Here is a 12,678-nt window from a genome sequence, read left to right as displayed (position 1 = left end):
CCATTTCTACAAACTACATGTTTGTGACTCAAGTGGAAATGGTCAACCCAGATGTATGCATTGAAATGGCTTGTCATGGCTTATTAACACCAGACAAGGTGGTAAAATAGAGGCCATTTAAACCACAATCACACTGACCCTTCTATCAATGATTAATGCACAGTTAAAGTTCCTTAGGTTCCTTAAAGGCCTGCTGCTCACACGATGACTAAAATACCAGCAATCACATAACACTCTTTTACAGGAATAATGAATGAATCAACCAAATATCCAGGAAAGGGCTCAGGAATGTTCGATATGCTTCCTGTAAACACAAATAGCCCAGGATATAAGCCTTGAGTGCATCAAATCTATTATTCACCACACTTTCATAATTACAAATGATTGTGCTATCACTCTTCACAAAAATGCATGCCTAACTGGAAAATAACTAAGATATTGGTTTGTCATAATTAGAAAATCTATTCCCCCCAACAGTGGTCCCCTGTTATTGATTCCAGTGGAACTGATTATTGAATGTTATATTGATTCCAGGGGATTATGCAGAGCAGGTTAGGAGTGTCCCAGTGCACGCCGGCAGCATGCTAAATGATCTTCTGTCCTTTTTTGGGATTTCAGTTGGCAACCAGCTTCAAGGTATTCCTGGACAACTGGAACATCCAGACAGCACACTGGCTCAAACGGTAAGATGATGTCGGATTGTGTTGTTCGGTCCTGTTTGTCATTAACTGTGAAACTGTTAATATGTGCCATGTGTCAGACACAATACCGCCTTCAGGCAGTCATATGTATCCAGTCTGTAGGTTTGACAGGCAAATATCTATTAGATTGTAGAAGGCATTTTGTTTAGTTTTACATGTTTTACTGTGTATAGGTCTACCAGGCAAATTTGTAAAGAAAACTAAAAAAGTATTAAAGATGTGTTCTGAATAAATCTATTAACTTAAAGGTATTTTCAAAACAACTATGAAAAACAAAATCTATCATGCAGATATAAATAAATACGTGAAGCTCATTTTTGGCATTCAATCACTTCCTCTCACTCATAGGGCCTCACTGGGACTGCCGTTTCATGAAAGGTTTACCTCTAGTGGTTAGAGCCAGCATTACAGGCTGTGACGTTGTTCCACTGTTTCCATTTCTTTATTACTATACTTTTTTACTCCTAATGGATAATAGATTCAGTTACAATATTGCTATGCTCAGGAAAGACCTGTTTAAAGTAACAAATAAAATAATAAGTAAAAATGTGCAACAATACAAATATACATAAAGAATTTAAACCTAATAAATAGAACAGGATTAAATGACTTGAGCGATGCATTGTACACTAATGTGAAAAGGTTGCTACGGCTGTGTGTGTGTGTAACTAAAGCATGTGTTTGTGGCGCTAGGGTTTGTTATGAGCGCTGTCCCTACAATCCCACGGCGGCCACCTTCATCCTGTCGGCCATGTGGCACGGAGCCTACCCTGGATATTACCTCACCTTCCTCACCGGCATCGTGGTCACGCTGGCCGCGCGGGCCGTGAGTTCTCCAGCGGGCCCCGCCCTGCTGCTTTTACCTCTTTTTGTGTTTGTCCTCTTTCTCTTGTTCTTCCTTGTCTTTGCTTTTTTTTTTACTTTCCTTCCCTTATCTTTACTCCTTTCCTGAATATAAAATTCCTGAATATATAGAAAAATAGAAAATATGAATAGTCTTTGCCCTGATTCCTGAGTTCTTTTACACTTTTAATCCTGAATGTTTCCGCTAAACGTATCCCCCCATGGCTCCTCTCCCCCCCCCCCCCAGGTGAGACACAACGTGCGGCCGTACTTCCAGTGCTCGCCCGCCCACAAGCTCCTCTATGACGTCATCACGTGGGCGTCCACCCAGATCGCCATCTGCTACACGGTGGTGCCGTTTGTACTGCTGTCCGTGGGCCCGTCCATCAAGTTCTACAGGTCTGTGATTGGCTCCGCTTGTCCCTTGGATGTCTTATCGAGGAGGTTCCGTTCCTCGGTTTTCAAAATCACTCAAGCTAAAAGAAACCTAATATCTTGTAGGCGTAAGGGCAACCGAGGCTTGTGTGCTGTTGGAGTAACGACACAGTTATTATCACAGCCCTTGATTAAAGCACAGTGCACTAGAGGTGATCTATGCGCCACACACCTGAGTGGATATTCGATTTTGCTGTGGCTTATCCAGACCATTCAGATATAGTTCCTTAAGGAGAAGGTAGGGGGGGGACCAGAGGCTCATTCCTCTGAAGGGTTTGAGGTTAGTTGAAGACTCTCTAGCTCCGCAGCCCAGCTCAGCCCAGCTCAGCTCTCTGTCTGTGTCTCTCTGCTGTTCAGATCCTGGTGCTTCAGCCTCCACCTGGGCTGCGTGCTGCTGGCCGTCGCCCTGCCCGTCAAGCCCCGCCACCTGCGCCTCAAAGACCAGCACAAGACCCGGCCGCTCGGCCAGGACCAGGCCCAGGACCAGGACCAGGCCCAGGACCAGGACCAGGGGCTCCAGAGCCAGCAGCCCCTAGTGGCCACCGACGGCAACTGCAACCAGAAGTCCAAGACCACATGAACCGCTGGTGTCCGGACTGCGCTGGGCGGGCCCACCGCCCCTCAAAGAGAGAGAGAGACCCACGGGGGAGGGGGTGGGGGCGGTGGTGGTGGTGGCGGCGGGACCAGCAGTGTGACAACCCTCCCTCCTCCCCTGACCTCTGACCCTTTCACCTGACCCCCCCCCCCTCCACACACACCCCACCTCCAACCTCTCCTACCTACCCACCCACCCAACCCTTTCCCACTCTGCCCCCCCCCCCCCCCAGCCCTCTGCCTGTGGTGTTGAGTGGTGGGATGTTCACCGACTGTAGCACGATGGCACGGAACACACAGCCAACAGGGAGAGGAAGAGGAGGAAGGCGAAGAGGTTTGATGTTCACCCCGTGTGTCACCGGGACTCCTTTAGAGGCGGAGGGCGTGGGGAGGAGGGGGGGAGGGTGGTTCGGTGTTTTTACCTTTTGCAGTGTTGCCCCCCCATCCCCCCCCCCCCTTTGGAAAATGGGAGGCGGGGGCGGGAGGAGGAAGAGGTGGAGCAGGAGGCGGGAAATTATCTCTGAGATGCCATTTTTTCGACCATGTGACTTTATACAAACACTCCCATTGGACAGTTTTGGGGCGGTTGACTGTGTTTTGTGTCATGGGATCGTGATGGAGCGGTGGGAGGCGGAGCCAGCGGCCGGCCTTCCCGCCGCGGACGTGAGGCGAGGAACTCAACGCGGATTCAGTGTGTGTGTTTGTTTCGGCTCGGCGTGAGGAGGGACCCACTAGGGAAGGGAACGGATTTGAAATAACAGAGTAAATTATTTTTATTTTTTATTTAATTGTTGTCGTCGAGCAGATCGGTTGAATGGAAAAATGGAATCAAATGAATTGGTGGTTTAATTTAAAAGGAAAAATTTATATTTAAAAGAGGGAGTGCGAGTGAGTGAGACGATGGTGAGGTTATGGAGAAGCGATGAATGAATGAACGAACAAGGCAATGAACCAGCAGAAGTGTGTGCGAATGAATAAGTAAAGGGATGCGTGTCCGTGTTTTCCAGCCGGTGATGTCACAGCTCTCGTTGATATGATTTGTCGTCAACAGGACCCTCCCACAGCACACTTCCTGCTTTCAGTGTGACATCACACAGGGTGCGAGCCTGTGATGTCACAGCATTGCGCCAGCGTCACATGATCAGTATTTCTCCAATGGCCATCAAGTGTTTCTGTCATACAAGCGGGTATGAGGTCACAAAGTCACACCTTAAAGAATGATCCGGAAATTCGAGCGGTTTCGGGAAAAGTGCCAATAATTATTTACACTCGGACGCCTTAGCTGTTGTCAGTTTTTTTTCTTTTCTTTTCTTTCAGTGAAGAAAGTAAAAAAGAAATGCAGGCCACTTTATACTACATGACTTAATTCTTCTTTGGTGTGCGTTGGAAAAGGAAATGTGGAGTATTACGGAGAGGAGCTTCTTTGCGTTTCCATCGATTTTAGATGTCAACTTTTGTCTATTTCTGTGCTTGTTATGTGTATTATACCAACAGAGTTTTACTGTAGTTTCATGGATGACAATTTAAAACCGATCCCTGGTTGTGGAGGAATGGGGGAGGGCGGGGGTGTAGGTAGCTGTTACGGGTTACCACGGTAACCCGTTTGCCTGTGCGCCTCATCTGAGAGAAATGGAAGACGGTTCGCGACACCAGGCGATACCATTGCGTTTACCTTACACAGGAGATGTGGATGACACCATTTTGTAAATTCTGTGATTAAAAAAAATATGGATTTTTTTTTTTAAACCAAGCCTTGGGTGTGTGTCTACTTTGTTACGATTGGGGAGGACATCTTACTTCCGCTCACCGTTGCAGTTTGTTATTTTAAATGTGGAATTATTCATTTATTTGGTCAATTATTTGTGTTTTAACAAGCGACAACTGAGCTGAGCTGATTGCAGTGTCTCTCGTGAACACAATATCTTCTGTTTCACTGATTGCTACCATTTAGTCATGTGTTCAGGACATGCTTTTATCCAAAGTGACTTACTTTTATCCAAATGAATTTAAGATACGTGATGTCATTATGGAGTAACGCCTTCAAGTCCCCTTTGTGAGAGGAAAATGTCTGGGAATGAGGTCAGCCTAGCTGAGAGCGATGAGGCCGGCGTTAGCATTCGGGTAGCGTATTGAGACCTCTTAGTCAAAATGACCTCCATGGAGTGCCCTGTTCATGAAGAAAATAAAATGTAGAAATCCGATTGTATTCAACAGCGATAAACATACCAATATTTCACCTCTACAGACGGCTGGGGTCATCGTCTTTGGAGAGTCATGCCTTTTGGTTTCACAAAAAGCCATGTAAGAGCATGTATGAGCAACTTTCTGTCAATAAGTCAGTGAAGTGTTCAATCACCTCAGAGCACTTTGAAAAATGAGTTACTTATAGCTTGTTTCCTAAGTCTATGAGCATTGGGGATCAAACCCAGGAGTCCTACACCCGAGCCGCTGCGCCATCACCTGTTGGTATCATGGGCGTGGGTCAACGGTGGTTTGAAAAGAGAAATTGGTGATTGAACCGTTCGTTGTCCTTTTATTACACGTCTTTTTCTAACTCTTTTGTTTTTAGTCCCGTCTTTCTATCTTTGTGGTAGGAATGGTGGGGGGGGGGTTCTCCGTGGATACATTGTTGTATTCTTTGTGGTCAAGAAACTAAATTAGTTTGAGGAGTGTAGCTTTTAATAAGGTCATCTGTGGGTCCTCTCTTCATCCATAGCCAAATCACAACAATATACAATGTGCATGTGGACAACAGAAAGCATCCCAAACTAGCATCACAATGTTTTGTCAGACTTTGGGATTCAAAACGTGAAAATAGTGCACAAACTGTTAATTTAACTGTTGACCAACAGTTGATATCAGAGAACCGCATACGAGTGATACATCACATGGATTACTTTGTATTAGCTTTTCTGGTTCATAAATAATACATTTGAATTAATTAGAATTTCTAGAAGGTGCCCACGCATATTGAAAATATTGATTAAAAAAACAAAAGTTCCATTTAACCACTGACAATCAGGGACTACAAATACTCAAATGACCACAATAGAATATTATATCAACATCTCTGGCTGTTTCACATTAGTGAAACTCGCTAAGTGCATTTTTGGCTGCAGCAACTCTGATAGAAATATCGCAGTAATAAGCATTCACTGAAAATATGCATGATGAGGCTTTTTTTTGTATGCTATTATGATCCCATTTTCTATATTGACATCAAATGAGGGCTTCAATCCTGTGACCTTAAATTCCATGAAAGAAGTTCAAGCTGCCATCTTGGTACTTCTGGACCAAAAAGCAACCAGTCACTTTTCTTATTATAGGAGAGAGACTGAAGGGACATGGCTGACATAGTTGCGTACACCCAAGCCAAGTTTTTTTAAAAAAAAAGTACCAATACCTATTAGACATCTCTAACCTATACTTAATGATCTCTAACCCAATACCACAATTAACCATCTTTAAATGCCTAAACTTAACCATCTTTAAATACGTACATTTAACTGTCTGTAAATACCTAAACTTAATCATCTCTAACCGAATACCAAAATGAACCACCTTTAAATACCTCAACTTAACCATTTTTAAATACCTCAACTTAACCATCTTTAAAGACCACAATTTAACGATCTTTAAATACTGAAACTTATTCATCGCTAACCCAATACCAATATTATACCATCTCAATACCTAAATTAAACTCTGCTGTGACCGTTTAGTCTCTCTAATAAAAATGAATGTTGATGAAAAAGCCCAAATATGATGGCTTGGAATGTGCGTGACATCATGTGAAGCCCTCCCGTTGTTCATGATGACGCAACCGGGTTCTAAGCCGTGTGATTGGCTAGGGGTAGCTCCTGACGGAGAACTTGATACCGTGGGTGTTGAGCCGCTCGATGAGGCGGGTGTTGCTGAACGCAGCCGCTGGCGTGTAAACCCCTCCTCTGGAGAAGAGAAAACAGAAGCATAGAATGAATGAGAGGGTGAAACAGAAACACCCTTCTAGAAGCTCATACATAAACAGAGAAGATGGTTAAACTCCACCAAACAGCCCCCTCTGTTGCCTAAAAACAAGTGCCCTCCTGTGAATAGAGGCTTTTACCGTGGTATGGTTTTCAACTTTTAGAACTCAAATGAATTTTCTTTGTCTTTTTCCGTTGTGTCTGTTGCCATGGCTTATCAAAATGAGCAATGGAAGTAGAACCAAGTATAAACGCTACATACTGAACCATTGAATGACCACATTTATGCCAAGCTCTATGATATAAATAAGGAAAAGCAAAATCTAACTTTAGATATAGTACACATTAGAGCCCGATATATATGTCGGCCCGATCGATATGGGCCTAGCACAGATTTACTGCAGCGTTGTATATGTGTGCCGATATGAAAACCTAAGAATTGGTGTTGATTTATACTTGCTAATAACCCCTAAAATCCAGTATAGGTCGGCCTCTACTACATATAGTGGAAAGTAGAGATTGTAATTTAAAGTAACAGACTAGATAGACGAAGACACAGTTGAACAGACGAGAGACAGACAGGTTTGCACACAGACCGACAGGTAGACAGACAGACCTATTGGGGAGGGAGTGCAGGTCGTTCAGCACTGTAACGGCTGCCTGGACCATGGTAGCTGGGGTCGCTACGTAGCCGGGCTCTGTGGACCAATAGAAAACCCTTAGTACAATTGTAGACCAACAGAAACTTATTTATAGGGACCAATAGACACAACTACATAAACCATGGACCAATAGCAACTGCTCGTGGTGGAGGTCGTTTATTTTACCCGCTCCGATGACCTGGGTGCAGATCTTTGCGTCGGGGGGCCCCAGTGCCGGATCCTTCCCGTCCGAGTAGCCCTCGCCGAAGAACGTCATGCAGAAACTAGTGTCCTCCATCTTAGAGAGAGAGAGGGACTCATGACCATCAGCACGTGTTTCATATCCCTCTGATTACAAACCACGGACACAAGTCCATCCACTTGTGTCATCCCACGGGGGAGTGTTCATTCAGATCTACGATGGGTGGCTAGATCTCCAACCAGTGGGCACCATACCAGCTTACTTACCTGTTGCTACAGTCCACTCACGAGTTGATCTATCAAGTCTCACATCTGACCGGGCACTCCCACTCCTGATAACCTAAGTGGCTCGATGAAAGATGGGGGTGTTTCAATTTGCTCCGTTTAATAAAAAAGGAAGAGGCCCTCTTGCTCACCTGCTTCAGGGACGGGCCTTCCTTGGTGAACATCCCGAAAGAGAAGAATGATGGAAACTGTAGGCAGTGGGCGACAAGACAGCGTCCAGCATTAATTAAGTCCAGCACTGGCAGAGTTCAGCCTTTATCAAGACCAGAACGCACAATTAAATAGCATGACATTTAACAGAACACTGAGAAAACCTGAGATAATACAACAATTTTAATTCTTGTACTTAAATACAATGCAATGATTGCAGCGTTCTACGCTGTTATCAAATGTGCTGACAGTACAACGCTTGGCTATCGTTATACATCCCTCTGTCACATCCTGATTGATAACCCCCGGGGGAGGGTGGGAGGGGGCGAGGGGGGCGGTGGCTGTTGTCCAAGTCACCCCACTCTCACAAATCAAACCCACCCTCAGGATCGATAGCCCCCCCCCCCCCAACTGATACGGCGTTTTACCTCGAGTCGTATAACCGAGTTTAAATCCCGGCACCCCAACGGTCTTTAAAGGGCCTTTATTTGACTACCAGGTGTGAGGCTGATTGGGCATAACAAGCAATCTCCAAATTGACCCGCTAGTGACATCACAGGAGGAGGAATCGACGCAGATGCATGAATGAAGAGCAGATAAAAACCCCAGCTTACCGAATCATTACCACCACCTGGTTGGAAAGGACCCTCCTACGCGTGTGATGTCAGCAGCAGGTCGTTTTTTCGAAAGGGCTTGTTGTCAGCCGCACACCTGTTCAACTAAATGAGCCCAGACTACAAAAGGGTACATAAAGGCCAGACCCACCGTGGTGAGGAGCTTCCGTCCCAGGCTGAACTTCACCATCAACCAGAAGAGCAGACCGCCACACGCCAGCTTGGCCACGGAGAACAGGTTCCCCACCCCCACATAGGCACTGTACTGGACCTGGAGGGAGGGAGGGAGGGGAAGGGAAAGAGGGAGGGGAGGGAGGGAGGGAGGGAGGGAGGGAGGGAGGGAGGGACGGAGCAAAGGGCTGCATCGATTGTTCTTTGGCTCCTTCCTTCTAAACGATATTCAATTCATCTCCGCTGGGGTTATTGTTCTTGGCTCTTAATATTACTCAGGGATTCACAGTGAACTCTTTTTAGGGAGCATCATTAAAAAACAGGGGGGGGGGGGGGGATGCGTCCCAAAGGATGCGTCCAGGCAGTGAACCCAGAACCTTCCAACCTTGAAGTTCACTGCCTGGACGCATCCAAAGGATGCGTCCAGGCAGTGAACTTCAAGGTTGGAACGCAGAACCTTTTGGCTGGCGGTAAAACACCCTGACCAACATCCCGCCCCACGTTGGATTCGTATCGACCGCCCGCTGCCCCGTCCTATTGGTCGGTGCTCCTCCTGGTGGGAGATGAGTGGCTGGCGCTTTTGGTCTTACGGGTAACTTCTGCTCCGCCTCTAGAAGGAAGCGCTGTGTCCTCTTGACCACGGAGGGATCCGCGCCCATGAAGGGGATGGAGTACTGGTCAATCTCTTTGCTGAAGAACACAGAGCCCCTGGGCACACACACACACGCACGCACGCACGCACGCACGCACGCACACACACACACACACACACACACACACACACACACACACACACACACACACACACACACACACACACACACACACACACACACACACACACACACACACACACACACACACACACACACACACACACACACGCACACACGCACGCACAGAATTGTAATAGAAGACGCATGTTTCATACACGCATACATTCATGTATGCCTGCATTGAGATTTGGCCAAGAGAGAGAGAGAAACCAGGATGTAACCGTAAGAAGTGTGACGGCTCTTACCTAGTTTTCAGTTTAGGTCCGAGCACAGGTAAGGGTTTGAAACCCATCTTCCTCCTCAGCTTGCGTAAGGCCCCGCTGTCTGCAAAGCCGTAGACGGCCGACTGCCAGGTCGCGTCATGGCCACCTCCCCCCTGTTGGCAAACGGTGTGTCACACCCCCTGGCTCAAACTGACGTTTGACTGGAGGGCTTCAGTGAGGTCATCGTTCAGACTAGCTCAGTTAGGGCATTGTGTCATTACGTTTTAATCACACACGGATGATGAAATATCAGTAATATCATATTTTTAGAACTCCATTTCACAGCGGAAAAAGGGTGTTTTCACGAATAGCCCTTATTAAAAAACAAACCAAGCACTCATAAAATGGACAAAAACCGGACCAACAGAAAAGTGACCAAGTTATTTCTGCAGACCACCTTCCGAGGAGGTCTGAGTAAAATGTGTTGCAGAAGGGGTCTGACTTATTTTGGAGTGTTTGTTCACATATGAGCAAAACATGCTGACTAATCGATCTGAGGTTGTTATGAGGGCTGAAAGGTACTAAGTATGAAAACACCCTTAGGATTTGTTAAATGCTTTGCTTAAATCTTTACTTTTGTTCTAATATCTTTTGAGAGCCCTGAGCGATTTTGATGATTACCTAGTTTCACAAAGCTCTACACAAGGGGAAATAACAGTTCACCATTTCCAATTAATTCCTTAATTAAACATGTAGAAAAAAAAGACTACAAAAATAACAAATCTCCCAGCATGCTCCGCAGGCAGGCACACGTTGTGATTGGCCAATCTACCTGTGGTCCACTACTGATGGTCAGGAAGCTCTCCACTGCTGTGAGAGTTCCTAGGAAAAGAGACCAATAAACATGTAAATAATACACATCCAGTCAATAGAAGCAGCAGGGGAGAAGGTAGATAGGTAATACCTACATTGCCATAAGTCTGGCACAGTGGGAAATCTAAGACCAAATACTTTATGTTTAGCATCTTCTATATTTGTACAGTTCAGTCCTTGATTTTGAACACAATAAGTTTTGCAAAACCACTTTTTTTAAACCTGTTATCCTGGTAACTGTTAGCCTCACCATTGAAAAGGCTTATGGTGTGTTGTATAATTTGGTGAAGCCATGTGAGACTTACTGTGATTAAGGGATTTACAAATAAATTTGACTTGCTACTTGGTCCTTTCTACTACCATCTTAGCAGCCACTCTGATCCACAGTGACCCACAGTGAGATGCACCGTCATCAGGAAACAGGTAGGGGGAGGGCATGTAGATCAAGGATGCCTACAGGCAGTGTATAGATATTGGGGTTCGAACCCACGTCCTTTTGGCAGGGAATAGAACATCATAACGTGTGTGTGTGTGTGTGCGTGTGTTTGTGTGTGTGTGTGTGTGTGTGTGTGTGTGTGTGTGGTTATCTATACCTTTGAGCTGCCTCTCTGTGTAGAGGACCCCCAGGTCGGCAGGTATGGAGTCAAAGCCGCAGCTCCCGATGACGTAGACGCCTCGCTCCAGTGCCTGGCTGTGGTACTCACACTGCATACGCTCCAGGAACTACACACACACACACACACACACACACACACACACACACACACACACACGCACGCACACACACACGCACGCACACACACACACACATACACACACAAAAAAATACACCAGCCCATTGGTGCAGCAGATAACACACAGTATTATCTATGCGTGTGTGTGTGTGTGTGTGTGTGTGTGTGTGTGTGTGTGTCTACCTGAGGTTCTCCACAGATGTCTATGCAATGCGCTCCGTTCTCTATGCAAGCCTTGACCACCGGTTCCCCATAGAACCTGTACTGCAGAGAGAGAGGGAGAGAGAGTGAGCGAGAGCGAGAGAGTTCAGTAAAGGTACCTGGACATACCTACATGTACCCCTGTACCGGCTTATTCAACCCTGTGTATGAGGGTTTTATGTGTGAAGGCAGTGTTTGATTAAACTTATTTAAAGTATAGGGCAATACTGACATCAAACATCATGTTGTAATATGCTGTTTATAAATCAGTTATTTATATTGATGTGCGAAGGCTGTTCAAATGTATTGCACCACGCAACATTTTGAGTTAATTATTATAAGCTATTACAGTTGAGCAAGCTACTACACACTGGAATACATTTATTAACCATGTTGTATGTGTTTTTATTCACGTCACGAACCCTGCATTTTTAACTTCAACAATCTCTTAATTTGAAGATTGTTTTATTTTACTTACTGGTCCTACACAGTTCAGAATCACCACCCCTTGTTGACACATGAGGGCCATAGATTCCTCGATCGACACATCAGCTACAATGATTTCTATATCCGTCCGAAGTGCTGGCATGGCTGGACATGGAGATAGAAAATTATCTTATATTAATTTGCTGTCATTTATAATGTAATGTCATCATGTATTGATATTATTCAATCGCTTTTATTTAACCTACGATGTCGCTTTGGTTTTGTTATTAAAACGCAACCAGAACAATCGTTGCGATATAAACAATTGATTCTTAATAACATTGACTGACGCTTCAACACATAGCACAGCTGATCAACATCCAGACAGTGTCTTCTCTAAGTAAGTTCACAGACGGTCAAACTCAGCGTGATCTACGGATCGTACACAGTGTATTGGCCGCTTGCTCCAGCACTTTCTCCAGGCGTGCTCTGCTTCTTCCGGCCACGGCCCATTTCAGAGGCCCGTCGATGCCCTCCGTGGCACACCGAGCCACCTCTTCCACCACGTACTGCCCGGTAAAACCAGAAGCACCGAACACTATGATGTGATAAGGTCTTTTTGAGGTTACGGAGGACGCCATTGTTGTTATGTCCGTTTATGAGCCCACGTTAGCTGTCAGTCCCCTCTCCTGGCTGCGCATGGAACAGTGCGCAGTCGTTCTTCGTCAAATCTCAGAATATCTACGCAACATAAAGTGCTGATTCAATGGCATTTAACAAAAAAATATCATATATATTTTTCCAAATTACCGCTCACAGACTTTATGCGTTATTTATTACAAGGAATAAACAAGGAAGGACCAAG

At 45.5% G+C, this 12,678-nt stretch overlaps 2 protein-coding genes across 2 annotated transcripts in view; one reads left to right on the top strand and one right to left on the bottom strand.

The window, feature by feature from the left end:
* Positions 1 to 6,059, top strand: part of mboat2b (membrane bound O-acyltransferase domain containing 2b) — a 22,656-nt gene extending 16,597 nt beyond the window's left edge. The window contains exons 10-13 of the mRNA XM_056580813.1: positions 619 to 683; positions 1,395 to 1,527; positions 1,792 to 1,943; positions 2,337 to 6,059. Of these exons, the coding sequence (XP_056436788.1) occupies positions 619 to 683; positions 1,395 to 1,527; positions 1,792 to 1,943; positions 2,337 to 2,559 (573 nt within the window). The 3' untranslated portion in view covers positions 2,560 to 6,059. The remainder of the gene's footprint in view (positions 1 to 618; positions 684 to 1,394; positions 1,528 to 1,791; positions 1,944 to 2,336) is intronic.
* Positions 5,054 to 12,678, bottom strand: LOC130374180 (saccharopine dehydrogenase-like oxidoreductase). Its single transcript, XM_056580814.1, has 12 exons — positions 12,259 to 12,678; positions 11,866 to 11,978; positions 11,370 to 11,450; positions 11,046 to 11,175; positions 10,412 to 10,461; positions 9,622 to 9,752; positions 9,191 to 9,308; positions 8,581 to 8,700; positions 7,797 to 7,853; positions 7,366 to 7,477; positions 7,155 to 7,236; positions 5,054 to 6,520 (listed from the first exon to the last, which is right to left on the bottom strand). Exons 1-12 carry the CDS (start codon positions 12,452 to 12,454, stop codon positions 6,421 to 6,423), a joined length of 1,290 nt encoding a protein of 429 aa, XP_056436789.1. The 5' UTR covers positions 12,455 to 12,678; the 3' UTR covers positions 5,054 to 6,420.

Source organism: Gadus chalcogrammus, chromosome 21 (assembly GCF_026213295.1).
Source record: "Gadus chalcogrammus isolate NIFS_2021 chromosome 21, NIFS_Gcha_1.0, whole genome shotgun sequence".
NCBI lineage: Eukaryota > Metazoa > Chordata > Actinopteri > Gadiformes > Gadidae > Gadus > Gadus chalcogrammus.
Note: the sequence above shows the minus strand (reverse complement) of the source record. Positions and strands in the feature narration are given on the sequence as shown.

What these genes read in the sequence shown, in the direction of transcription:
- LOC130374180 (XM_056580814.1), bottom strand. Translation starts at nt 12,454, where the DNA reads ATGGCGTCCTCCGTAACCTCAAAAAGACCTTATCACATCATAGTGTTC. An exon ending in GCAAGCGGCCAATACACTGT is followed by an intron (nt 11,979 to 12,258) that starts GTACGATCCGTA and finishes CTCCATGTCCAG; the next exon opens with CCATGCCAGCACTTCGGACG. An exon ending in CTGCACTCCCTCCCCAATAG is followed by an intron (nt 6,521 to 7,154) that starts GTCTGTCTGTCT and finishes TCTCTTCTCCAG; the next exon opens with AGGAGGGGTTTACACGCCAG.